At 38.9% G+C, this 27,689-nt stretch overlaps 1 protein-coding gene across 1 annotated transcript in view; it reads right to left on the bottom strand.

The window, feature by feature from the left end:
• Positions 1–845: 845 nt before the first annotated feature.
• Positions 846–27,689, bottom strand: part of CENPF (centromere protein F) — a 62,429-nt gene continuing 35,585 nt past the window's right edge. The window contains exons 12-20 of the mRNA XM_003930355.4: positions 23,902–27,305; positions 19,525–22,371; positions 18,105–18,257; positions 14,802–14,978; positions 14,307–14,468; positions 11,678–11,840; positions 9,663–10,139; positions 8,034–8,212; positions 846–3,220 (exon numbers count right to left, since the gene is read on the bottom strand). Coding sequence (XP_003930404.2) covers positions 3,017–3,220; positions 8,034–8,212; positions 9,663–10,139; positions 11,678–11,840; positions 14,307–14,468; positions 14,802–14,978; positions 18,105–18,257; positions 19,525–22,371; positions 23,902–27,305 — 7,766 coding nt within the window. The 3' untranslated portion in view covers positions 846–3,016. The remainder of the gene's footprint in view (positions 3,221–8,033; positions 8,213–9,662; positions 10,140–11,677; positions 11,841–14,306; positions 14,469–14,801; positions 14,979–18,104; positions 18,258–19,524; positions 22,372–23,901; positions 27,306–27,689) is intronic.

The following is a 27,689-nucleotide window of genomic DNA, read 5'->3' as shown; positions in this document are numbered from 1 at the left end:
TCTCAGAATTATTCTATAAAAGCCTGCTTCCAGAGAGGCAGCAGGACAAACAAGAGAGAAAATGGGCTTTGTATTTGCAAAGCTGAGGTCGACACTCAACTCTGCTACTTCCTGGGCCAAATACTCTGAGCCTATTTTATCTTGTTTGATGAGGATAATCATTTTGCAAGGTTGTTGGGAGACACAATTATTATTAAGCAAGATCTCCGCAGACCTATGAGTGAGAAGTTTGACCCTCTTACCTCACAGGTGAAAGTTTCCGCACACATGAAAATACCTTGTAAAATGTATGACTTCCCATCCAGTATGAGCCAAAGCTAAAGTGAATAGTGGCATTAGATACATAGCTGGGCCTGGGGATAGAATGCCAGCTTCAGGTCCTCAGACTTTTCAAATGAGAATAGCCAGGCCCTTCTGAGGCACTCAAGGCTCTGTTATCTCCACAGTCAGTGAATTAATATAAAACTCCATCCCCTTTAAAGAGAAGGCAGCTTATATGAATAGAAGCAGGAGAGCACATAACTCTCAACTATCAAGTGGTAGTTAACAATTTTAGGTACTTACTGTCCTCTTCAAGAAATAATTGTATCCCCCTCCTTAACTACAGAAGAGAAATATGAAAAACATGCTAATGATTAGTCCAACTTCAGACTGTGGTGCAATAAACCTGTGGCTTACAAGAACTAATTTATTTATTTACTGTTTAAATTTCTTTCATGACATATTGTCCATAGCCTGAAGGATTTTGGAAGAACTTGGAAATTCTAAAATAACAATTGGTGGTGAGCCATGCTAAGATAAGTTAGAAACTTTTGCAGACTCAAACCAATTGGAAAGTGGAAGAGCTCTCCCCTCCTTGAGTTAGGGGCCTCTAGGAAGAAGTACCTTAACTTCTTTCCAGGTGCAAACAAATCTGTGAAAATTTACTAATTCCAACAAAATAAATAAACTGGGATCAAATGAGAAAAATCACAAATCTCAAAGAAGGCAAGTGAAGAGGGTGAGGGGAGGAGTGTCTCAAGAAATCAGGCTACATTTACATTTTGGCTTTTCTTTCTTTCTTTTTGAAGATGCAGTCTCCTTAGACTGCCAACAATTCCCAATAACACAAAGGTCCATTGCAGTTCTTATACAATATTCATGGTAAAAGAATCATCTCAACCAAGCCCCTCGTTGTACAGATGAGAATCTGATTCCCAGATATCTGGACTTGATTCGCTTTCCCATATGATTTGTCAGTGGGAATCTTACTCATGACTCAACCGGTTTATAAGGTACTTGTGAGTTGGAATGGTAGCATGTTTACTTTTCACCCCATATGCAGCTCAGCTTATAGCAGAACAAGTGTTGTTAGCTTGAGGAAAAGAATAATGTCCTGGTTGTCCGCTTACAAGATTTGGAAAAATTCTCTACAATTATAAAAATGGAAGTATCCAAGTAAGAAGATCAGCAGCTACAGCACACCTAGGAAAAGATGAAGATGCTTTCAAGGACCCATGACACTACCCAGCAAAGCCTCCTGAGTGGAATCTTCCAGTCGCTGGAGACAGCCAACAAAGCTGATGGCTTGATCCCAACAATGTCTGCTCGGGGTCATGCCCTTGAACACATGGCAGCCCTAGGATGATTTATGGTAAGGATATTGCACCAGACCTCAAGCCCAAGCAACTGCAGAAAGAAGAGGAAAGTCAGGATATCACTTTCGGTTGATGAATACTAAGTAGCTTAATATTATTGAAGCATTATCCAACAACAGAGGTCACCTTGCAAAGGACAACTTTTAAATATAAATGATGGTGCGTACTGAGGTTTGTGTATCAATCTGGACTAAAAGCCAAGAACACATGATCTTTTACTAGCGCATGTCCTAGGAAACTTTTTTACCCTGATTCAGGAACATTAAGAACTTGTTCAAATCTTTCTGCATCTGACAAGGCTCATAATGCCTACATGTTTTCAAAACTATATTATCATCAATAAGCGAGCTGGGAAATAAGACATACCTGTATCCTTGATGATGTGGTTTAATGGAAGACACGAATGTAGGAGGCACTGGGCTGGACGTATTATAGTCCCATATACTCCTTATGACCCATATTCCAAATCATATCTTTTGATAAACAAAAGCTAAGATCTTTTGTTTAAAGATCTGTATCATTTGTTCAAACATTTTTACTTTTATAAGAAGCTGTTGCAGTTAGCAAGAAACAGTACCAGTATTCATAATACCTTTACACTTAGGAATCATTCTTACAAAAATGAAGGTGATTCTTTTATTAGAAAACAAAGGCTATATGTTAATACATCACTAGGTATGAGAATGCATACCAAATAACTGTAAGAAATTGGTTAAAAAAGAAAAAACACAATGACAAACACAGAGTATAGCACACCTCTAGGAAGCCTGCAACCCTAATTGGAAGTAAGCATATACCCACACACACATATATACAAGTTACATAAGCAAAGATGTCTAAAACAGACTGGAAGAGAAAAATAAACACTCCTGCATGTATATGTGTGCATGTTTTCCTTAAAAACATATAACATGCTTTTCTTTCATTTTACTCAGCTAAAAGAAATTCTTTATTCAAAACTATTCCATGCCTAATACTACAGAATAGAAGAATATCATAAAGCAAAAGTTTACATTTTCCTAGAGCTGTTAATTGAAAGTATAAAGTGTGTTTTGAATTTTTTAGTGTAAATTCCACATACAAACGAGATGATATGGTGCTTATCATTTTAATTGTAACATATTACCAAAAAGCTTTATAGACATAGCTTTATACTATGTACATTACAGGAGAGGAATGTCAATGCTAATAGGTCATCAGTGCTTCTCAACTTTTTCAATACCTACACATGGGTAAAGAGTACAATATATTTAAGACTTCTAAGGAATTGTTTTCTCCTCACTGATAAAGTGCTCCCTGGCTAAAGAAAAGTCCTGTAGGCAGAGCCTTATCTATTAAATGACTGTCACCTCCCAGGGGTACTGACACACAAGGTGTCTTCACTGGACCTTACAATTCTCACTGCCCTTGGGCTCCACGCCAGCTTTGGGGCTGGGGGTGAGTCGGCCTCGCTTGGCCCTCAGGCCCTCTTTGGGGCTGTCAGCCGGGCTTCTCTCAGGAAGATTATTGACCAAGAGAGATTTCGTGGTGGGTTCTTGGAGGACAGTGCCTGAATCCACTGGGCTCTGCTGAGCAACTTTGACCTGTAACACAAATATCTTTGTTAGAGGTTTCAATCACATTCACATTTCTACAATATGAAAAATAAAGTACTATCTCACTAAGTTTTAAGTTAAATTCTTCTCTACGAGTTACACATAACTGTAGTATTTCCTCTTCCCTGAAAACAGGCCCCACCTAACAGAGAAGTTAGGAGGATATCAGGTACAACCTCTAACAAGTTATCAATCCTCCCTTGGCACCTCTGATGGCAAAGACTATGTGTATACCTATGTATCCCTGGTGCCCACAGCATGCTTGACCACATGGTACATGTCCAATGAATTCCTAAGTGAAAAAACCTGCCTCCATTGTCCTAACTAGCCATTGCTGTTGTTTGAAACAAGTATAACCCAAATGAGTAATACTACCTCCACAGGGTGGAAAATTTTTAAATGACCAAGGACCTATTCAGTGTATTTTAATCATTTTCCCTTTATGGTTGGTTGTTTCCATATTGAATTTGGACTATAGCAGAAGGGCAGCTATCTAACAATAAAGTCCAGAAAAAAATAAATCTCTCAAACATCCTGCCTTTTAAAAGAAAGAGATATCTCAGAAAATGTAAGACTTTAAGTAGATGAGAGAGTAAGGTAACTGATCATTGAAAATATTTTGAAACTGGGCCAGGCTTACTGGTTCACACCTATAGTCCCAGCTACTCAGGAGGCTGAGGCAGGAGGATCACTTGAGCCCCGTTGTTTGAGTCTACAGTGAGCCGTGATCTGCCACTGCACTCCAGCCTGGGTGACAGAGCAAGATTAGAAAAAAAAAAATGAACTTTATATAGTAAAAAAAGATACGGGGTCAAAAAAGAGCAAGAAAAATGAAGTATAGGAAAGCTTCACCTAGCCAAAGTTAAAGGCAAGAGTGGAAGATTCAAGTAGGAAGATCTTTCAGAGAGAAAGGAGAAGGGCCTCTTGCATAATGGACACAAGGATCTGTGTCCAGCACAGATACCAAGAAGTAACTATGTGACAGACACTCCCTGGATCTCCTTCTGATGCAAGAAGAAAAGGGAATGGAAATTATTTTCCCGTTTATATTCTTTCCATAGGAAGCATGTGGTTTGAAAAAGGCAGTTAAATACTTTTCATTACATGAAACATAGCAAATCTGGCCAACAGATCAAATCCCAGGAAAGCTCACTTTTCCCTTGGGGTATGTCCAGGACACTGAAAAGATGCAGCCTTGGAAGATCAAGACTTAATGGAAAATTACCATCCATGGAAAGTTAAAGGAAAAAAATAAAACAGAGTTTTGCTGGTACTTTTTTTTTTTTTCTCCCAGAGAAACAGTGATTCCAAAGACAAGGTTTCCCTGGAACCCACCAGATGTACAAGAAACAAATCTTTAGGTTTGCCATTTAAAAAGAGAGAGACAGATACCCTACAGCAAATAGAAAATTTGAACCTGTAAGACTCTCTAGCCCAATCATATGGCTAATGTCCACTTTTTTTTGGCTTCTCCCCTCTAGATTCAATTTCTGATACTGAATTGAGGACACTGTAGTTGTGATCAGAATTTAAACTGTGGATTTGATCTTCTTTAGTTAGTTAGTTTCAGAATGGTCTATAACCAGACAAAGTCAAATTCACCAAGTATTTATTCTATTAAGATAGTACCTCCTCCTAGACTAAGACAGGGGGAAAATAGTACATGCATACCTTAATTGTCTTATTACCGATTCTTCAGTTGTAATAGGGAGAGGGCAAATATGCAGATAGTTCGGTGAAAATGAACCTCAAAAGTAGGAAAAAATGCAAGACCCCCAGACAACCAATGCCACCATCCATGATGGGCTCTACAGCTTACCGGCCAGTCCTCTGGAACTGATGGCAAAGCCCAGGTTCAGGGTATCAGGTCTACAATCGCTGCCTCCCTTATTCCCAACAAACCAGAAGTTCCTAAGCTTATCCGTCCCACTGACATAATCCAGAACGATCCTCACCTAATGCGCATTTTGCCCATTTTTTCCCCTTTGAACTTGTCAGATGTCACTAAAGGTCTTGCTAAATGACCTAGGAAATTGTCTCTCTCATAACTTAGCCAGTCACTTCAAAGGAGAACTCACAATGCTGAGTTTCTAAGCAACTTTGGGAAATAAGACCTTGTTCGAGATTTTTAAAACTAAGTGATGAAATATGCTTAACAGATGAGGCAAGCATTTTACAGGGCAACTCAGAAAAAGCTGAATTAAATTAAAAATTACTAGGCTAGCTTTCGAAGAGTTTGAATCTAATCATGAAGTCTCCTATTACTGCTCTCAAAAGGACCCCGTCCGAATTTGCAAGTGCACAAAATTGCTTAGCATTTCATAACTGCTGGTGCCTACTGAACGGCATGTAGCTAATGCACTGAACAAAATCTGCAGGAAACCATGGTTACTATTCCATACTCAGCAGATTCAACAGCAGTGAGGAGAGCAGGCCCCCTAGCGTGCAAAGCTCTTTTTCCTAGATAGTAAGTCTGAACACCACATGCAAACCGCTTTTTACCATCAGTTCTTCATAACAGCAAAAAAATGACTCATGATTATTTCATAAGACCATTTCCTAGCCTGCCTTAATAAACATCTATTAATGCAATCACTTCAGGACATTCACAGTTCATTCATTTAATGAATATTTGTTGAATGTCAGACACTACTTTAGACATAAACTATAGATATAATCAGTAACCTTACAGAACTCAGATTGCAAATCAGAAGACAGATATTTAAGCAAAAGATTACAATAAAGAAGCTGCCTAGGCCGGGCACGGTGGCTCAAGCCTGTAATCCCAGCACTTTGGGAGGCCGAGGCGGGTGGATCACGAGGTCAAGAGATCGAGACCATCCTGGTCAACATGGTGAAACCCCGTCTCTACTAAAAATACAAAAAATTAGCTGGGCATGGTGGCACGTGCCTGTAATCCCAGCTACTCAGGAGGCTGAGGCAGGAGAATTGCCTGAACTCAGGAGGCAGAGGTTGCGGTGAGCCGAGACCGTGCCATTGCACTCCAGCCTGGGTAACAAGAGCGAAACTCCGTCTCAAAAAAAAAAAGAAGCTGCCTAAAGACAGTGGAGGCAGAGTACTAGCTTATGTCATGGTTTTCTGTTCTGAGAGAATCAGACAAACACTTCATTTGATCTCCATTAAGAGTGAGACAAACAGGAATGGATGTTACTTTTTACTGAGGGGGAAAGGGTGGCTCCCAGTCACCCTTCTAAGAAAATGGCACCGCCTGTATCAGCACCCCAAACCTGACTCCTTCTGTATTTAGTATCCAGTGGATATCTTGTAGTTGATAGCTTTGGACACGCTTGGTAGCTCCACTCTTTAGGGGCACTAGTTACTTAAAAGAGAAGCTGTCGTTATGTTCATTGGAAAGTCAGTATATTCAGTATATTAAATATATATTCTCCAGTATATACTTCAGTATTTTGTTGTTGGCAGCATGTAAAAGTTAAATCCAAATGTGAGTGAGAGAGAGAATTTGGTGGGGGAGGGGAGGACAATTTGCACAAAATAGTAGAATATTTCTAATAGGAGTAATGAATGGGTCCATTTTAATGAGTGAAAGAAAATCTCAGATTATTCTTCTTCATACTTGAATTAATAAAATTTTTATTATAATGAGGATGATGAACAAACTTATTACTAAGTATAATTCCTTAATGCTTATAGCTTTTATGTATCAACAAAAACAAATTTGCAAATCTGTTGTTGTGACATTTAAATTAAGAAATTAAATATATTATGCTCTTTAGATCTCCCATGTATAACCACCAATATGTTCATATTTGGAATCCAAAATCCTAAGAACGTGCTTGCTCGCTGATGAATTATCACATTACACAAATAGGGGTTATTACACTTTCAAAGCTTTGTTTTCTGGTTCAAGGTTATCAGCTCACATACTTGATCAAACTCTGACAAGTAAGCAATCAAGGTAAAATCACAGACTGTTCAAACTCTTTGAAGCTATTCCAGCAATTTCCAAAAATATTCCCCTGGACTCTAGTCTAAGAAACACTAGTATCATAGAAAGATCAAGACTGTGGAGTCGAGAGAAAATAGGGGTTCACACGGGGAGATTAAATCTTTATAAGTCTCATGTTCTTCACTCTTCTATATCACTTAATGTGAGAGTTCAATAAAATGAGAAAGATAAATAAAATGCATATACTTTGCATACTTAAATGGTAGCTGCTCGTATGGATCATAACAGGAATGAAGATCTGTTAAGCAAATATTCTCTATATTCTACAGAACATTTTCTGGGATACCGTAAAGTACACAGAGGTCACTAAGATTCTGTCATATCCTCAACAATCAAAAGAGAGAAATCCATAAACAGAGTTCCTTTCCTTAAATATCTACTGAAATATGTGCTTTTTTTTTTTTTAAAAGAATGTAAAGGATTAATAAAAACAGAATTAGCAGCTGGGGGCAGATAAGTGAAAGTTTGAAACAAACTATGACTAATACCTGTGGCAAAAAAGAAAATTACCTCTTCAAATCCTTCATCAGTAATGCCTGAAACTTTCTTACAAATCCACTGAGTTTGATGTAACAATGCCATTTTCCAAACTACACTCAGGTGGCCTGTTGAGTCAAGGATGAGATCATGTACCCTGATACTATCATGCTCACCCTCTCACTTGCTCACTACTGACTGACTTATACCACACCAAGAAGGTCAGACTTTTTGAAAGGGCTCCGGAATTAGGGAGTGTAGTGTCCAATCCTCACCCAGGTTAATACCGCCGTTTTCTGGATCTCAAACAGTAGATGGATGTTGACAGTAGTTTACCTTTTGTGATCTGCTGCCACCAGCTGTTGGTTTGGAGGACTCTGCAAGATTTTCTTTGCCGAGACTCAGTGGGGATAGTGCTAACTTCTGTGCAGCCAGGCGGGGGCTGGTCCGAGTTGCCATGGTTGTTCTCCGCAGGATATATGGGCTAGTCTTTCCGGTTGGGATGTCAGCAAACCCTAAGGGCAAAAAAGCTAACTGTCAGCACTGCTAGGTCCAATTCTATCTACAATGGAAACCATATTCAGGTGGTTTTAATAAGGATAAAGCAAACTCCAAAAAATATTTTGTCCTAGCCACTGTGGTCAATGGATTACTCTTCAGTTGCCCTAGGAGTCACCAAATTGAATCAAGTAACTAACAGGTTTCTCTTATCAGAAAAATGGAAAACAACAATGAGAGAAGGGGAAAATAACACTACAAAGAAAAAACCTTTTTGCTTCTATCTTCCAGATGGATGTTTTACTATGCATTTTTCTAAAATCTAAAGAACATCAGCAGGCCTTATAGTAAAATTGGATTAGGGGAAAAAAGAGGGTATAATAGAAAAATAAAATTATTTTTTAAAAAAGGCAAGTGCTTGTTTACAGGGGGAAATGCAAAATGGTAACAGCTGCTTCAGGCGAGCACTCTCATGTAGGTGGGAGGAGAAATTTTTGACTGACATTCCTAAAGGTGATTTTACACTCACTCCTGTTGTCTCTTTCCATAGAAGGAAGTGACATGACTTTTGATGACCCAGAGAAGAAAGTCAATCCCAGGGATAGTCAGAGTTAGCATATCAACAAACACTACAGAACTGCATTCAGGGCTAACTAAAGCAGCATTTGTTTTTGTTTTTCACATTTTAACTACATATAAAAATTACCAGTGAGAGATAGCTAACCATTTTTGGGCTTGAGTTACTCAGAACAATGCTTTTCAAACCGACTATGGCAAAGAATCAGTTTTGATATTCGGGGGCAGTTGGCGGGGGGTGGGGGGAGAAGAATTTCCAATCTGCTGTGGAATAGTATTTTTGTATAATAGAATGAGAATGAAATCAACAGAAAAAAAAAATGATTATTTGCTTGGATGCTGCAAAAATGTCAAGTTGCTATGAAAATTCCTAAATTCCTACTTAGTTGCTATCCTTTTTTTCAGTCAGGAACCAGTAACAAACAGTTCCTAGACTGGCACAGTCCCTGGGCCAGACTTGAGGGAGAACCAAGTTTAAAAACAAAACAAAACGAAGTGTACTCAGTAGCTCCAGTCAGGGGACCAGCATGACAGGGTACACCCTCCAGCTCATCTGTTAGCTGGGTCAGTCATGACCAAACGTAGGAAACCTTGAAGGGTGTCCTTGCTTTAATGATTCTTTTCAGTGTTCAAATAACAAATAACAAACAGATTTCAGACAGTCATTTTTCCAGTCTACCAGCTCTTTTGTTAATGTGACACAAGTAGTTAGATCCTTGAGAATATATGCCTCATCCATTTAAAAGCAGACTACTGTTTATGAACATCAATGAGACTATTGCACGATAATGTAAAAAGCAAATGCTTTTGCCTTTTTATATGTGAACTATTACATGGAATTTCAAAAAAAAAAAAAAACCACAAATAATTTTGTTTTTAAATTAGGCATACCTTTCTTTACAACTTCTGGAAGTCCCTCTGGTTCAAACTCAGTATCTTCCGTGTCCTTTGCAGGGTGAATACCTCTCATGACTGCTTTCTTACTTTTTTTAGAAAATGTCTCTGGAGTAGAAGGTGTTGGTCCTCTACCATTTTCCCATATCCCACTGGACCTTTGCCTCTTGCCTGAAGCTTTATTTGGGCCAGATGATAACCTCTTTTCAGTAGCAGAAGGCATTGGAGATGGTTCTGGAACAGCTCCATCTAGCAAAGGAGACCCTCGGAAATCTTGTTTAGATTGCTGTGAACAGAGATGGGCCACTTGTGTCTCTAACATCTCTTTAGCCTTCTCTAACTTTTCATGCCTTATAAGCAAGGAACAGTACTTATCCAAGTATTCATCTGCCTCCTTGGTTTTTTCTTCAAGAGTTTCTTTCAGTTCTTTGATCTCAGTCATGAATTCATCAACCTTAGCATCCAAAATAGCACCTGTCCAAAATAAAGCAACACATCATGTGCAACTTGATGCTTCTCTGGTTAACAATGGGCACTGTGAAGCAGATAATCTTAGACTTGTTCTTTCTTTGATTTTTTTTTTTTTTTTTTTGAAGAGACGGGGGAGATATATCTGTATATGTTCTTATAGTTCAAACAACTCTCATTTTGGAGGTATCATATCAAAGTAGATATTCTGGTCCCATGACATTCACTGGGACAGCTTAAATAAAATCCACCAAAATCTCAAACACATATTTCAGCCAACTCATTAAATTTTTTTGTAGCACCAGTTATATGCAGTCAATAAATTCATTTTTACATCCTTGTTTTCCCCAGTCCATTCTGTCTACCGTTAAGTGGATGAACAGAAGTCAGTAAAGATAATGAAGCCTCTGTTGTATGGCTTTGGGAGACACGATTCTAACAAATAACCAGGCAAATCCAAAAAACACTCTGAAAGCATTTGAAGGCAATGGAGGGTCTGATGAACAATGGTTTGGGGGAACACTATACAGGTGAGAACCTTGGTCAACTTATAGCTGCCATAGGTGATACTAAATCCATTAGAAAAATCTCCTGAAGCCCCAGTCTACCCTGAGCACTGTTTCCAACAGGGAAGACTGTTGACCCACATTCTGCCATGCTACAAACCAGAGAAACCAGTCAGATTATGCTTGTCGTCATCTACCCACACGGTAAGCACCTGCCACTCCAGGGACATAAGTGGGTAAGTGACAAGGAGAGTTATCATTCTTTCCTTTTCTATTTTGCCTACGCAACTAAATATATACCTCCCACCCTCACCCATTCCCTTTAGTTGACCCATACGAATGGACCAAGGACAACCAGAGTCAGCTATTTATAAATTTACCAAAGCCAACTTCAATGCCAATCTATTGACAAAGAAACCACATAACTGGACATCAACATAAAAAAACTCTTCTTAGAATGGCTCATTAGCAAAAAATACCACCGGTTTTTTGAATGTTTTATAGAACAGAAGATGCAATAATTCTACTTCAAAATGGCTTCATTCAGCCCAAGCGTGGTGGCTTATGCCAATAGTCCTAGCACTTTGGGAGGCTGAGGTGGGCAGATTGCTTGAGACCATGAATTCAAGACCAGCCTGGGCAACATGGCAAAACCTTGCCTCTACAAAAAATACAAAAATTAGTCAGGCGTGGTGGCACCTACCTATAGTTCCAGCTATTTGGGAGGCTGAGGTGGGAGGATCCCTTGGACCCAGGAGGTCGAGGCTGCAATGAGCCATAAAGGCACTACTGCACAGCCTGGGTGATATAACAAGACACTGTCTCAAAAGCAAACAAATAAAAAGGCTTCCTTCTGAGTCCTATAATGATCCCAAGAGAAGTACAAAATTCAGAAATTGGAAAATGGATTAATGCTGAAAAATCAGCACTCGGTAATAGAACACAGCACTAAAAATAGCTCCTATGCACTCACACCATGTGTTATTTCACTATTGGAAAAGAGTTCTGGCTAGCTGATGTGCCCCAGTTAACACCCACCTGTTTTCTGCCTCTCCTGTGCAGCTTCAAGTTGAGACAGTTCTTTCTGCAATGTCTCCTTTTCCTCTTCCAGCTGTTTACAGGATTTCATCAACAACTTAATTTTCCCCTGGGCATGTTCATTTTCCTTCTTCAACTGATTTACATATTTTAGATGGTCCATCTACAAAATAAAAGCAATTCCATTTAAAACCTTGAATTTATTTTTATAAGCAAATGGAAAAATACTGAGATACAAGAATCATATATTGTAAATTTAAGAATTATTAGATTCACAACAAAACATCTAAAGATGCAAAAAACCATTCATCTTCTCTACTCAGTATCCTAAGTCCTCCTAATTGACAATGTGATTTTTGTTATTCTCTTTCTTAGTATCACAAGTATAAGCTATGGTTCCTGAGATGTCTGTTAAGTGCCCATTGTGTCTGTATTTATCCAGTGGAAATCGCATTGGATTACTGGGCAGGGAGACCAGGAACTATACTTGATGGGTCCAAAATTCTCAATGAGAGAATTGTGTCTCCATTTGTAATCACACTGTTATAGTTTCAATATCTGCCATGGTATTTGTTTTAGCCATACCAAGTGAAGGCCAAATGATATTATAGCTCACTATACAATGTTAAATTTTATTGTGGCTCAAATAGAAAGACAGTAGAATGGTGGGAGAATTGTGTCCTCATAATTCTTCTGAGTGGTACAAGTTCACATCCTTATTCAGAATTCCCAAATCAAAAAAGAGCTATGAAAATGATTTAGAGGCAAAATCCAACCTGAACAGATAGAAAGGCACTTACAGTCTTTATTAATTAATTAATTTATTTATTTTTAAGACAGGATCTTCTATGTCATCCTGACTGGGATGCAGTGGCACCATCATGGTTCACTGCATAACCTTTTAGACCCAAGCAATCCTCCCACCTCAGCCTCCCGAGGTTTTATATTTTTTTTAGATACGGAGTCTCACTATGTTACCCAGGCTGGTCTCAAATTCTGGCCTCCCAAAGTGCTAAGATTCTAGGCATGAATCACCCACCATACCTTGCCCAATATGTATAGTCTTTATTTATCCTGCCTGGTGAGAATATCCACACATTTTGCTGCAGAAATCTGAAGTTGATTATGCAGTATTATAGCTGATCTCACTGGGATATTATATATGGCATATGCATTATATTATGTAATATCTTTTAAAATGCAGAATTCTAAAATAATCTGATTTGGCATCATGAATTTACAAAGGAAGACCAAATGGCAGCAGGAGGAGGAGGGGGAATGGGGGTAGAGGGTGCAGTACCATATTCATGTTACAAGTAGATGTTATAGCTTGGATCTCATCTTTGTAAATTTCATTTTGAAATAATCTGTTAGTAACATTGCAGTAAACCTTACCCTTTCGGAACTTGCTACTTCTGATTCCAATGACAAATGAATTAAAGACCCATTTAATTCTATTTCAACAGTGCTACTTCTTTCTATATTTAAACCCAACATCTCATTTTATAGAAGCAGAACATAATTTTTTTTTTTTTTTTTTTTTTTTTTTTTTTTTTTTTTGAGACGGAGTTTCGCTCTTGTTACCCAGGCTGGAGTGCAATGGCGCGATCTCGGCTCACCGCAACCTCCGCCTCCTGGGTTCAGGCAATTCTCCTGCCTCAGCCTCCTGAGTAGCTGGGATTACAGGCACGCACCACCATGCCCAGCTATTTTTTTGTATTTTTAGTAGAGACGGGGTTTCACCATGTTGACCAGGATGGTCTCGATCTCTTGACCTTGTGATCCACCCGCCTCGGCCTCCCAAAGTGCTGGGATTACAGGCTTGAGCCACCGCGCCCGGCCAGAAGCAGAACATTATTAACATGATTTTGAATTTTACTAATTTGTATTTAATTGGTAAATTTCCTTTACCTTGACAGTTATATAAGAGCCATAAACATAATAAATATACATCTAGTTTTCTGTTTTCAATTAGTGTCAAAGTTTAAAAAACATAATTATCTTCTAAGTAAAACCTTTGCCAGAAGATATTTATTATCCTGTTCATTAATACATGGTGGGTAGTATTCATCTTATGAAAAATACCTGTAGGAATCAAAACACGTGCTTTTCCAGGTAGAATTACTGTGGTACCATCTTGAACTTAACAATCCTGAGACTAGGGTTCTATGATCCTTGCGTGAAGAGGAGGAGGGAAATATCCACATGCGTCTGCCTGACCAAGGTGCTCTGCCACACTTTGATCTCCCATAAGCCACAGGAGAGTGGGTATGGTGACAGTGAACTTGGAGACAGCTCATTCAAGACTTTGGAATTGCCCATCAGACTGTTTTCTACAGCTTAAAAGGCCTGCCCTTGTCTGCTGTGCGACTAGATCTTCAAATCTATCTCAAGATGTCTTTAACATCCTCTAGTTTGAGAGGACGCATGAGGTGAGGCAATGGATAACTTATTCAAGCTATGAGACTCAGATCATTCACTAATTTTTTAGTGAGGTAACTCAGCAGACAACTGATGAATGACATCATATTTGACTACCAAAAATGTTCATACAAATTTAATGCTATACCGTAATCACCACCACTGTATAAACCATTCAAAATCATGAAGCAAAGAAAAGTGAACATACCTTGGTTTTCTTCAGTTCTTCCAAAACCTGAGTAGTAGCTTTCAATGAATTACTGAGTTCTTCTTTACTAGACTTTAAAAGGTCCATCTCCAACTTCTGTGAAGTGAGACATTCTTCTTTAGAAGACAATTTCTCTTGATATGTCTGGATTTCTATTTCATACTAGAGCAAAAAAATATATATTATTTTAGCCAGAAGGCACAGCTAAGAAAAAAAATTGTAAGAAAAACAAAAACAACACTGTTGTACCAGGACGATTTCAACTTTGTAACTCTCCTATTATTCTATCCAAATCATCTTTTTTAAAAAATCAAGTGATAAGAGACAAAACAGGGGGAAAGATCATGAAGTTAATGTGAGACCTTTTATAAGATTATATAGCATAGTCATAACCCAGAATGTTGACTTTTTGGGGGAAAAAAAAAAAAAAAGCCTTACCATGCATGATCAAAATACACTCGCCAGCTCCCCCAGTAACCAAACCCCATATTTTACCTGTTTGTTTGTGTCCAAAAGCACAGCCTGGTGTTTCTTTTCAGCTTCGTGAAGTCGTAGCTGATATTCAGCTATTTCCTCTCTCACTTTCCCTTCCTTTTCCACCTGGTCTTCATGCATGCAATCCAGGCTCTTCTTCAGTTCACTATTTTCTAGTGTGAGCTCCTTCAATTGATCCTAAACAGAAAAGTAATAAAATCATAATAGTGCTTCCTCACAATTAAGAACCTGAATAGGCCAGGCACGGTGGCTCAAGCCTGTAATCCCAGCACTTTGGGAGGCCAAGGCGGGTGGATCACGAGGTCAAGAGATCAAGACCATCCTGGTCAACATGGTGAAACCCCGTCTCTAATAAAAATACAAAAAATTAGCTGGGCGTGGTGGCGCGTGCCTGTAATCCCAGCTACTCAGGAGGCTGAGGCAGGAGAATTGCTTGAACCCAGGAGGCAGAGGTTGCGGTGAGCCGAGATCGTGCCATTGCACTCCAGCCTGGGTAACAAGAGCGAAACTCTGTCTCAAAAAAAAAAGAACCTGAATATATATTTTTAGAAAATCATAAGTACTGTGAAGAAAAAAATTTTTATGGTCAAGATAAAATCTGTACAGCATAGTGCTATAATCCTTAGCAGTGTATTCACTTTAAATTGTGACTTCACCTCCAATGATACTTTCCTCTGCTCCAGCCCATCCAACTCGCAAGGTCATATCCAGAGACCACAGAAACTATGAAACCTTGAATGCAACTAAACCACTCTGGGACCACACCTTCCTATGCTTCCAACCTTGTTTGTTAAAGTACTTCCATTGCAAGAACTCCTGACCTCATCAACAGAACCACTACCATCTTCACACCAAATCCCCTCAGGACTTGCATTTTCTTCCTTGACCAGCACAGACCCCATGTTCTATCACTATAAGAATTCCCTTCCAAATGCCCTCCACTTTTGCCCAGTCCCTTGAATGTGAAGAACTGGCCAAACTCCAACCCTGGAAGCATTTGTCTTCATGCCTGACTCCAAGTAGCTGTTGCTGTATGTGTTTCTGTGTGGTATCTAATTCCTCATCTTCAATTCTTCAACCTGCTCCAATCGATTCATCCCATCTCCTCCTGAAAAAGCTTTCCATGGCATCATCAACCTCCATGCTGCAAATTAAAGGCACACTCTTCTGAGCTCATCTCAATCGACCTCTAAATAGTACCTGGGGCTGCTGCACTCCTTCCTTCATTTTTTTGTTTGGTTGGTTGGTTGTTTGGTCGGTTGGTTTGACTTAGTTTTTTCCAGGCTAGAGTACAGTGGCAGAATCATGGCTCATTGCAGCCTCAATCTCCAGGACTCAGGTGATTCCCCACCTCAGCCTTCCAAGTAGCTGGGACTATAAATATGTGCCTCCATGTCTGGCTAATTTTTTGGAGAGACAGAGTTTTTCCATATTGACCAGGCTGGTCTTGAACTTCTGGACTCAAGCTATCAGCCCACCTCAGCCTCTCAAAATGCTGGGATTACAGGTGTGAACCACTATAGCCAGCCACTCCCTCCTTGAGACACTCCTTCCTCTTGATTTCCAGAACATGACACCCCCCTGGTTTGCCTAATCAAGCCATCTCTGTTTTCTTTGCTGGCTCTTCTTTCTCCATCTCACCTTGTATGCTAGAGTTCCTATGAGCTAGGCCCTGAGCTGCCTTCTCTTCTCCATCATTTTCTACCATTTCCATAATTTCTAAATACTCCCTATATGTTGAACTAGCCAAGTTAATATTCCCGCCTCAAACCTTTCCTACCCTCTCCATACCCTTCCTAACCCTCCAATCTTTGTGCATGTCATGTTTCTATCTGGCTCCAGCCACAATGACTTCCTTTTCATTTCTAAAACAAATACAAAGATCTTTCTAATCTCAGAGCTTTCACCACACTGCTCTCCAGACCTAGAAGCCTCCCTCCTCTGCCTCTTCATTTTATAGCTGACTCATCTTGCAGGTGACATCTGCTGACCACCCTATCTAAATTAGGTTGTTTCCTACCTTGACATCCCCACATCCCACTTACTCTGCAGCAAAGAGTCTTGTTTCCTTTATAGTATTTGTCCACTTATGATTGTTACATGTTGCCTATTTCATGATTTATTATAGGTCGAGACTATAAGCTATATGAGTACAGGAAACAGAATAGGTCAGGTTCAACAGTCTATCCCTTGATCTTGCTAGCACTTATTATTTACAGAATGCATAAATGAATGCATAAAGCCATTGCAAACTAACACACTCATATGTATGGACCTGATGCCAAACTACTATTCTCAGTGGTGCCTATACATGAAATACAATAATGATGCACTTGGGAGACTCCCAAGCTACTCAAAACCAAAAGAGATTTCAGCAGAGGCAATACGCAAATACCGTTCAGAGGAACTCCTTCCATGCAGTATGGCCAGAACATTCTCTAAGTCCATTCCTGAGATTTAATGCCAAAACCTTTCCATTTTTATAAATTAAATATTATTTTTAAAGAAAAGAACCAATTTCTCCAACTCTTTATACAGAATATTACATATATCAACTTTCTGTGATTATTCAGGGTCGCAATCATAACTATCCTATTTTGCTGTTCTTTAAATACTTACTACTCAGGGATGAAGTTGCATTAGGACTATACAGATATAGGAATATTTATAATTTAATCAGGTCTGACAAATAGGTTTCACTGCATCTGCCAGCTCTCCCTGCATGGCAGCAGCTACCCAGGACACAGTGTTAGGAGATTCAGGAGAAGGGGAAGGCAGGAATCCGCACTGCCTGCTATGGAAATGGCAGTGGGGAGTGGCAGCCCAAGTGCTACAGATGTGCCACATTAACCCTGCCCTAAAACAGCACCCCAAGAGTCTTCTAACTTTACATATTACTGTGACTCTAGTTCTGTTACTTTGTTAGTTCTCAGCGGATCGATGAATGTGTTTCCAGCAACATTCCAGCCTGTAATCTGTGGCAAGCTGGGAAAGCAGATAAACTTGTTGAAAGCGGCATGAGATCTACCTCTGATGTGTGTTGATTTGGTACAAGAGTCCTCTTCTATGAAAGCGTATTTGGGCTCTGAGACATATTTCCATGTGTTGAGAGGCTTCTCACAACTGCTATTGGGCTTATGATAATGTTGGATGATAGAGATTACTATAAATTTGATCATGACAGAAGCACAGGGTTATATTTTTCAAGAGCTAAAAACAGGTAAACTACAGAAGGTCTTACAGAAACCAACAAGGAGAGTGGGCACTAACAGATCACAGAACATTTGTTATGAAGAAACTTACTTTGCTGCTCTTTATTTCTTCCAACAGTAACTGTAACTCTCCAGTTAGCCTGTTTTTCTCTCCATTGAGTTCTTCTTGCAGCTCTGCTGTTTTCTGTGCCATCTCATGCATTTCCCTCTGCAGCTCAGTTTCCTTTGCAGTCATTGTGTTTACCTGCAATTTCATCTTTCGTTAGAATCTGCTTTCTGGTGGTCTGTTTTGATGAGATTAATCACTCTGGTACAACATACTCACATTTACTTTAGCTTTCAATCATAAAATGGAAGCTGGCTAATTCCTGCTTTACTAATCCTCTCAGTTCAACATACTCAACATCTTCAACTGGTAAGCTTACCTTTTCTTCTCAGCAAAGATTTAATAGAATAGCAATAAGGAAAGGAATGACAAATAAAGATAATATTGCTAAGCCTTAAAATCTTTCACAAAGGTATTAACTTGAACTTAAACATCAGAGAATATCATATCAGGCAGCATCTTGCTTTATCTGTTCTTGTATCTCTACTAATCCCCCAGTGCCATACTAATCTTCAAGACACATGCTTATGATCAGTGAAAAACAGTCAAAAAGCTACTGTTTGCATTTGCCCCTTGAAGTAGAAACAGCCTAGTATGGTTTGTCTCAGCATCTCCATACTAATTGCCATCTCTTTTAAGGTATACCAAACCCCAAAATTCTTAGAAAATACAGGGTGGAAACTAAATGTATTTTCTGGATACTCCTTTTTTTCTTTAATATTTGTTCAGTAAAATTTAAATGTGATGGAATCACTTTCCTAAGTCACTAAGTAAGCTCACTGGACCAAAATATAATTTTCCTTTAATAATTGAACCTCTTGATCTTCCCTGTAAGCATCAACTAACAAGATAGAAAACTGCAAAGAGAATGTACAAAAGGGGGACTGAAAGCATGAAATCCCCAAGACACACCCTAGAAGCCATGAGTGTTCTGTTGGTTATAAATCTATCTGTATCTTTAAAAGTGCTTTGTTCTAAAGGCAAAAAAGACACATTAAGGCAGGCATATCCCTTCTGATCCTAGATAATGTCTGTTATACACCCTATAGCAGTGAGTCTCAACTGGGCATGGGGAGACCACGATTCTGATGTAATCTAAGAAAGGGAAATATAATTAGAACAAGTAACTGTGCATAAACCAAAGCTTTGCCCATATGTAGGTGCCACATTAAAAACCTGGTCCAATCCATGAAAATGTCCCAAAGAATCAGCTAGAATAGTCACTACTGCCAGAGCCAACTCAATGCTTCTGCAATTCAAGACCCAGTAAACATAAAGCCTTTACAAAGTTTGGTCCAACATAGCAGACATTGTCTAGAAGTAAATGCAATTTGGTGTCTAGAAGTAAATATGGTTTCCTCCCTCATGACTACATATTTAAACATAAACAGATATAGCCACTTACTTTTTCAACAAAGGACATTTTGTCCATTTTTGTCAATTCAAGCTCATTCTCTAGACTCTTGTAAGAACTCTGCAGCACTTCCAGCGTGTCCTGCAAAGAGGCATTTTTAGATTGTAGCACTTGGATCTTCTGCTCCAATTCCACTGTCAGATTTACCAGTTCTAAGTTTTGCTTCTTCAAAAGTTGGTGCTCTCCTTCCACCTCAGACAGTTTAGAGATGAGCTGCTCTTGGTCTTGAATTTGATTTTTTAGTCTACTGATTTCTTCATCTTTCTTCTCTAGTTTCTGCTTGCCATCTTCTACTTCTTGAATGAGGCCATTCACAGAAGATTGCAAAACAATATAATTATTTTTGGCCTCCTCAAGGCCTTGTAGCAACTGAGCCTTTTCAAGTTCAAGACAATCTACTTGACTACTAAGATTCTGCTCTTTGGCCTTACATGTCTCTTGGTCATTATGCAGGGCTGCCACTCTCTCATTGAGCTCTCTTAATTGTGTTTGAAGCATCTCCACAGCAGTGTTTGATTTTTCTTTCATCTGTACTTTCTCTTGCTCTTTCTCTTGCAGAATATTTTCAAAGGATGAATTTATTATTTCTAATTCAGATATCCGCTCTTGCTCTTTTTGTAATGCATTTGTCAGATTTTCTTTTTCTGACCTTATAGTGACAAGATCTAATTCCAGGTCTCTCAGGCTTTGGGTCATCCCTTCTATCTTTGCTTTCAGGGTATCTACCTCTCCTTTGGAATTCTCTGCCTCAAGAACTGCATGCTCTTGGTTTTTCCTGGATAGCTCTAGCTCTCTTTCAAGGTTCTCCATTCTACCTTTAAGTAAATCTGCCTCATGCTCACTTTCCTTCAGTTGTTCTAAGACACAGAGCTGCTTCTTTTCATCAGCTTCTAGGTGGACTCTCAGCTTTTCAATGCTGTTTCTCAGCTGATGCACTTCCTCTACTGGTGAGTCTAGGCTCTGTTCTGTGGCCTTCACAGTTTCCTGGTCACCACACAGGGCAGCTACTGCATCATTTAGCTCTTTTAACTGATTCTGAAGCATCTCCGCTGCAGTTTTAGATTCTTCTTTGACCTGTATTTCCGCTTGTTCCTTTTCTTCTAACAAACTTTTAAATGAAGAGAGTAACTTGTCTAGTTCTGACACTTGACCTTGTTTTTCTTGTAGCTGTTTGGCCAGATTTTCTTTTTCAGACCTTAACATGACATGGTCTAATTCGAAAACTTTCAAGCTTCTGGCCGTCTCTTCTAGTTGTGTTTTCAGAGTCTCTACTTCTGCTTTGGAATTCTCGGCATCAAGAATCACTAGCTCCTGGTTTTCTTCTGACATCTGCAATTCCCTTTCAAGGTTCTCAACTTTATCCTTAAGTGAATCATTCTCCCGCTCGCGCTCTTTCAGTTTCTCTGCGACATGCAGCTGCTTCTTTTCATCGGCCTCAATGCGAACTCTCAGTTTCTCGATGCCTCTTCTCAGCTGATGCACTTCCTCCTGTGTTGAGCTCAGCCTCAAGGCGAACTCACCTTTCTCCACCAGTGCGGCCTCCAAGGCCTTGGAGACGTTCAGCTTTTCATAATCAGATTCACTCAGTCTGGCCTGCAGGCTTTCAGATTCCTTAACAAGCAATTCCTTCTCTTCATTCAGCTGTGCAATTTGGTTTTCCAGCTCACATTTTGCCAAAGACAGTGCCTGTGAGTCCTTTTCCAAACTCTGCAGCTTTTCCTGGAGATGAGTTTTCTCTTTTAACAGCTCACTCACATCAGAGGACAAAGTCTGAAGGAGTTCTGTCTTCTCCTTCACCTCTGCCTCCGCCACCTGAAGGCAACGAAGACACTCGCTTTGATGAGACTCGAGCTCTTGTGTTTTCTCCATCTTTTCAGACAACTGATCCAATTTCAAGGTTTTTTTTGACGTACTATCTAATTCTCCACGAAGCTGGTCTCTCTCTCTTGTGACCACTGAGAGGTCTTCTTCAAGACAGACAATAACCTTCTGCTTATTTTCATTGTCTTTTTCTAAACATAGCTTCTCTATTTGAACTCTCTCTAAGGCAGCCTCCAAGGAGAGGGCTTGATGCTCAATCCTAGCTTTCTCAGATCTGATCCTACTCAGCTCATTTTCCACATCAAGAAATCTCTCTTTCCAGCTGTAATTCACCTTGGCTGCATTATCTTCAATATCTTCATGTGATGATTTATCTGCACACATTTCTAAATTAGAATTGAGGCCTTCAGAAGTTTCTACTCTCTGGAGTAACTCCTGGTTATCACAAGAAATAGATTCCAATTTTTCACTTAAATCTGTGTTTTCTTTCTTAAGTTCCTCAACTATTTTTTCCAATTCTATGCATGCTTCAATTTTGGTCATTAGTTGAACCTCCTGTAAATGGAGTTTTGAGTCTAATTCATTCATTTCATTTAGCAAACTTTCAACTTTTCTGTCACGGTCCTCTATCACATGAAGTAACCTCAGATTCTCATTTGATATCTCTTTTACCTGCAGTTGAAGATTCTGGGTATTTTCCTGATTACCCGGGAAACCCACAGGTACCAAAGCATTAGTACCAGAAAATGACAATTCAGAAATGCATTCTGAATAGCCCTGGGTTTTGTCTTCCCTGGGAGTCTCATAACTGGTGTCTGGGGACTGTTCCCCAGAGCACTCTCCTGTGAGTTTCACTGCACCAGTCTCAGTTATTTTCTCAATGTCTAGACTGAGGTCCTGCTGAACATCTTTATCACACATGTGATGAGCGTCATGCTTTGGTGTTCCTTCCGTAGTTTCTGAAGTATGTTCTTTTGATTCCTTTATGTCACCGCTCTCATTTCGGCCTTGAATAGCCTGTAATTATAACACATAACAAGCATTCATTTTATTTTTCAAAAAGAATCAAAATAGAATAGACTTAATTATTCCTTTTTAGAAACTAGTATGTGGCCTCTGCTAAATACATCTCTTCAAGTGGTGTATTTCCCACTACATCTTCCTTTCTCCATTCAAACGTTCAACACAATTAAACATTCAGTAGGTGGCCCCTATGGGCAAGACTCTGGGGTTAGGTATTTAACTTGAAGACAAACCCTTTGGCTCAATTACAAATTGTAATGTATTTACATTTCATATTTTCTTCCCTGCCAAGAATATTCAGGTAGCCTAATATGAAATCTCTGCAATTATTAAATAAGAGGCTAACAAAATGTTCAGCTTCCACCTTCAGTATTTATGATAATTCTTTAATAAGGCAGTAGAGTTTCATGACCAGATTCCCAGCCCAAAGACTTAATCCTCAATCCAGCACTTACTATACATGATTGGATAAATACATATTTGAGCCTCACTTTCCTCTCCTCTGTAAACTGGGGATCTGCTGTTGTGCCTGTTCCTGCCATCACCTCACCATGACCTGCCTTCTCTGCCTCACAGAGGGAATCAAGTGACATTCATACACTACATAGCATTATTAATTAAGCTAGCAGACTAGAAAGAACAAAGTTATAAGCAATTAAACAATTACGTATTCAAGTTTTTTAAAGTCCTTTTAAATTACTTATACCAAATCACATTTTTGTGCCATAGTAAATTGTTAGAGAGAAAACTGTTTAGTAACATATAAAGAATCTCCTACATTTAGTTTCATGACAATAATACTATAACATCAAAAATAGTTTGAAAAGTACAAAAGACATTAAAAATTCATATCATATTACCATTCTTAAGTTCTTAATTAAATAACTAAGTATACTTTATTAATGCACAAAGGGTGGAAACACACATTCTAAAGACTTTCTGACTCCGTAATATAGTTTTCTCCAGACTTTAAAAACATCTTTAGTAATATCCTATATAGTACTGTGTAAATCTAATCACTACAGAAATTTATTCCTCAAATAAAGTTTACTCATTTTCTTAAGTTCTGGTTTGTTTTGAAAACATTTTGGTGTATTTTATTTCCTTGAACCCTAAATTTTTTTTTTTTTTGAGACAGAGTCTCACTCTGTCACCCAAGCTGGAGTGCGATGGTGCCATCTCAGCTCATGGCAACCTCCACCTCCCAGGTTCAAGTGATTCTCCTGCCTCAGCCTCCTGGGTAACTGGGATTACAGGCATGTGCCACCACGCCCAGCTAATTCTATATATTTTTAGAGACGGGGTTTCTCCATGTCGATCAGGCTGGTCTCAAACTCCTGAACTCAGGTGATCCAACCAATTCAGCCTCCCAAAGTGCTGGGATTACAGGCGTGAGCCACCATGCCCTGCTGAACCCTCAAAATATTTTAACTTAGAGTTAATGTGCATTTCAATTAGGCAGACATTTACTGAGTGTCTACTGGTCACATAAAGAGAAATAGCATTTAAATCCCAGGCACTTACATCTTCTGTGTCGATGCCAAGCAAAGACCGAGAACTTAAGTCCAGGCCTTGTAGCTGGAGTCGTGCTACTTCCAGTTCGAGTGACAGTTGTTCTGTCTGTTTCTTTTCTGCTGCCAACTTGGACTCCATCTCCAGAGTCACGCTTGTCAGCTTCTGTTGCCACTGTTCATTTTCTGACAAATACCGCTTCCTAAGGCAGTCAAGCTCTTGCCTTTCAGAACTTAGTAACTGTTCGAGCTCTTGAATTTCCTTATTTTTCATAATCTCTTGACTTTCCATTTTCTCTTCTAGTTTCTCAAGAGACTGCTGGTATACCTGGCAGAGGGACTCAAGCTCTTCAACACTCTTCATTGGGGCCAAAGGGATTTCTTTCTTGGTCAGATTCTCCTCCTCCAGACTGTTGCAAAATACTTCATCTACACTGCTCTGGTTTGCTGAAACATTCCCTTCTAAATTATTCAAAAGAGACATTTCTCCTGTCTGTTCTAAAAGAGCTTTGTAAAAGGAGCAGTCTCCCAGACTGCTAAGACTAGGGCTGACAGGCAGGCAAGAGGATGACAGGGATGGAACGAGCCCCTCCTTCAAGCCTGGCTGCATCTCCTTCACCAAGTCACCTTGAAAGTTTCTGAGATTCGTTGACAAGACCAAATTTTCAGCCTTTAATGAGTCAACATAGGTCTGTAGCTCTAACATTTTAGAGCTCATTTGACAGTGCTGATCATGTAAAATTTTGTGTTCACTTTGTAAAGATGAGAATTTCTCTTGCAGTTCGGCAAAGTGCATTTGAACTTCTTTGTTTGACAATGCCAGGTGCTCGTAGAAATTACTATCATCCAGTGTAGCCAAAGACACAGGGTGCTGTTCATTTGATTGTTCACCAAATTCACCTCCTGGTATGCCTTCCATTAACTCACCATGGAGAAGACCACTATCATCGTTTAATATTTTAACTTCATTTACTAGTTTCCCCACCTCCTCTGCCATTTTCCTAGTTGCTGTGATACATCCTGACCTTGACTCATTCAGCTCAGATACTAGTTCACACTTGTCAGTCTGCAGTTTTTCACACATTTTCTCAAGCTCATTCAGCTTGTTCACTGCTGTTTCCAGAGAGCACTGAAGGTGTCCATTGTCATTTTGAGTTGTTGACAACTCACGAAGCACTGAAATGTGCTTTTCTTCTGCATCTATTTCACAGTCTTTAAGGCCACTAATTTCTTGTGACTGCATGTCTTGCAAATTTCTGGTTTCCAGTTTTCCTCTAATTGTCTGTAATTCATTCTGCAGGCACTCCTTCTCCTTCTCACTTTCCTTAAGTTTTAATTCCATATTTCTTAGCATAGCTTCTAATTGCACCAACTGTGCATTATAACTATCCAGAGAAATTTCTTTAACTTCAAGATTCATCTGAAGTTTAAAATTACATTGATTTCTCTCACTCTCTCTTTCTTTCATGGAGTTCCTAATTGGTTCCAATGCTAGATTTTGACATTCATGTTCAGTCTTCATTAACTTCATCAGCTGTTCATTCTCTTGTAATAAGTCATTAACTTCCTTTTGCATTTTGTTTTGTTCTTCCTTTAAAGTCATGATTTCTGGCTTTAAACCATCAGCCTCGTTCTTAGAATTGTTTTGGATATCTGTCATCTCAGATCTCAGATCTTGCTGCACTGTCTCCAACTCTAGTATCAAATTCTGATTTCTTTCTTCAGCAAATGCTAATTTTGTTAAGAATTCTTGGTGTTCCTTTGCAAATGCTTCCTTTAGCTGTTCCAAGTCATTTTTTCTATGTTCACAAAGAGTAGTGCATTCATTTAGCAAGGATTCTAATTTAAAGTTCTTTTCTTGTGCTGCTTTGTATTTTTGACTAAGATCCTCATATGCATTTCCGGTTTCTTCACATCTTTGTAGTAAAATTAGTTTTTCTTGATTGTACTGATCAGATAATTCTGAAATGCTTTTCTCTCTTTCATTTATACAGTTTGCAAAACTCTCACTTTTCTGGATTAGGTTCATCTTCTCTTGATTTAAGGATGCATTAATTTCTTTGAGAGACCCATTCTCTTGGGTCAGCTCTTCAATTTCTCTTTTATTTAGAGAAATGATAGAACTCATTTCTTTCTTCTCCATGCTTAGGGTTTCAGATAAAAGTTGTAGCTCCTTTAGAGAGTCTTCAAGCAAATGGTTGCTCTTTTTCAGTTCTTGAATCTCTGCCTGCTCGGTTTCTAACTTACCATTTAAAAGTTGCAACTCTTTTTCCTTGTTCTCAAGGGCACTTAAGGTTTCAGCAACAACATTCTGATGAGCAGAAGTGTCTTCTTGTAACTTATTAATACGCTGACTTGTTTCAGCCACAAAACTTTGATGCATCTGTTCTGCTCTCATGAGATTTTCTTCTATTTCTCCTTTGATTTGTACCAACTCCTCACACTGCTTTTGCAGGTCTGAGTTCATCTGTTTTTGAGACTCTAATGAAAATTCAAGAGAATCAACTCTATTTTGTAGGATGGCAGAATTTTTTGGACTTTGGTTTGCGTCTAAATGGCATTCACTCCTCTCTGAGGGCATGCTTCCTTGTTCTCCAATTATGTTTGCAAAGGAATTATGCATGGCAAGCAGCTGATCAAAAGCCAAAAGACTTCTCTGATGAACTTCATTTGTCACCAGAGAAGCATCTTTGGATTTTAGCAGATCCCTGAGGCTCTCATATTCAGTATGCAAGTCTTGGTAACACCGGTCTTTGTCCATTATTTCATTTGACAGTAACTGAAGCTTATGTTCTAGATCTTCAACTTGCCCAGTAAGCTGAAAAGTCTTCAAACACATATTTTCTATTTCCTTCTGATGTTTCTGATCTGAGAACTCAGCTTTCTGCTGTAGCTCTTCATAAGCTTGTTTCTGGGTCTCTACCTCCACAGACTTGCTGTCTATCACATTGTGAAGGTTTCTGATCTCGACACTTAGGTTTTCTCTTTCCATCTCCAATGTTCTTACTCTCTCGTTGTACTCATGACTTTTTATTTGTTGTGTCTTGAGACAAGTTTCCAAGTGATTAATTTTACTCTGCAAGCTTTCCTTTTCTGATTCCATCTGAGTTAGAAGTTTCTCATTTTCACTTTTCCAACAAGAAAACAGAGTTTTCTCTTCTTTCAATTCTTCATATTCTTTCTTTTTTAACTCCAAAGCACTCAGCAAGGCTTTTGACTCTTTCTCTGTCTTGTTTAACTTATCATTCAGTTGTTCAATGTGATGTTCTCTCTTCTTCAAAAGGTCTTGAGAACAATCTCGCTGCTTTTCCAGATCAGCCACAGCAAGCTTCAGTTTCTCTAAAGTCAAGCAGTTTTCTTGTTGATTTATCTTTTCTTGAAGATCTCTTAACATAGTTTCCTGAGAGGTATTCTTCACTATTTAAAAATAAATAAATAAAAGTTGTCAATGTTTGTAGTAAGTATTTATTCTAAAGAATGTTAATCCCTCCCCCTTCCAAAAAAAAAAAAAAAAAAAAAAATCCAAACAAACAAGTTCTCAAGCCCTGGAAAAACTGGCATTATTGCCTGGGTACCTCCTAGAAAGTGGATCACTTGATAATTATATAAAAACAATGAAAAAAAATGGTCATCTTAAAGATAGTAACATGTTTATTCATCTTCTTTCTAGTAGCTTCAGTAGCTTGGAATAAATACCAAGGGATAACTTTCCTAAGCACTTGAAACTTTCTCTTCTTTTTTTTTATGTGTTTATATATGTGTGTATTTTTACCATCTTTTCAAATATTTATTCAAAGAGAG

This window comes from Saimiri boliviensis, chromosome 14 (assembly GCF_048565385.1).
Source record: "Saimiri boliviensis isolate mSaiBol1 chromosome 14, mSaiBol1.pri, whole genome shotgun sequence".
Classification (NCBI taxonomy): Eukaryota; Metazoa; Chordata; class Mammalia; order Primates; family Cebidae; genus Saimiri; species Saimiri boliviensis.
This window is presented reverse-complemented; position numbering and strand designations above follow the sequence as displayed.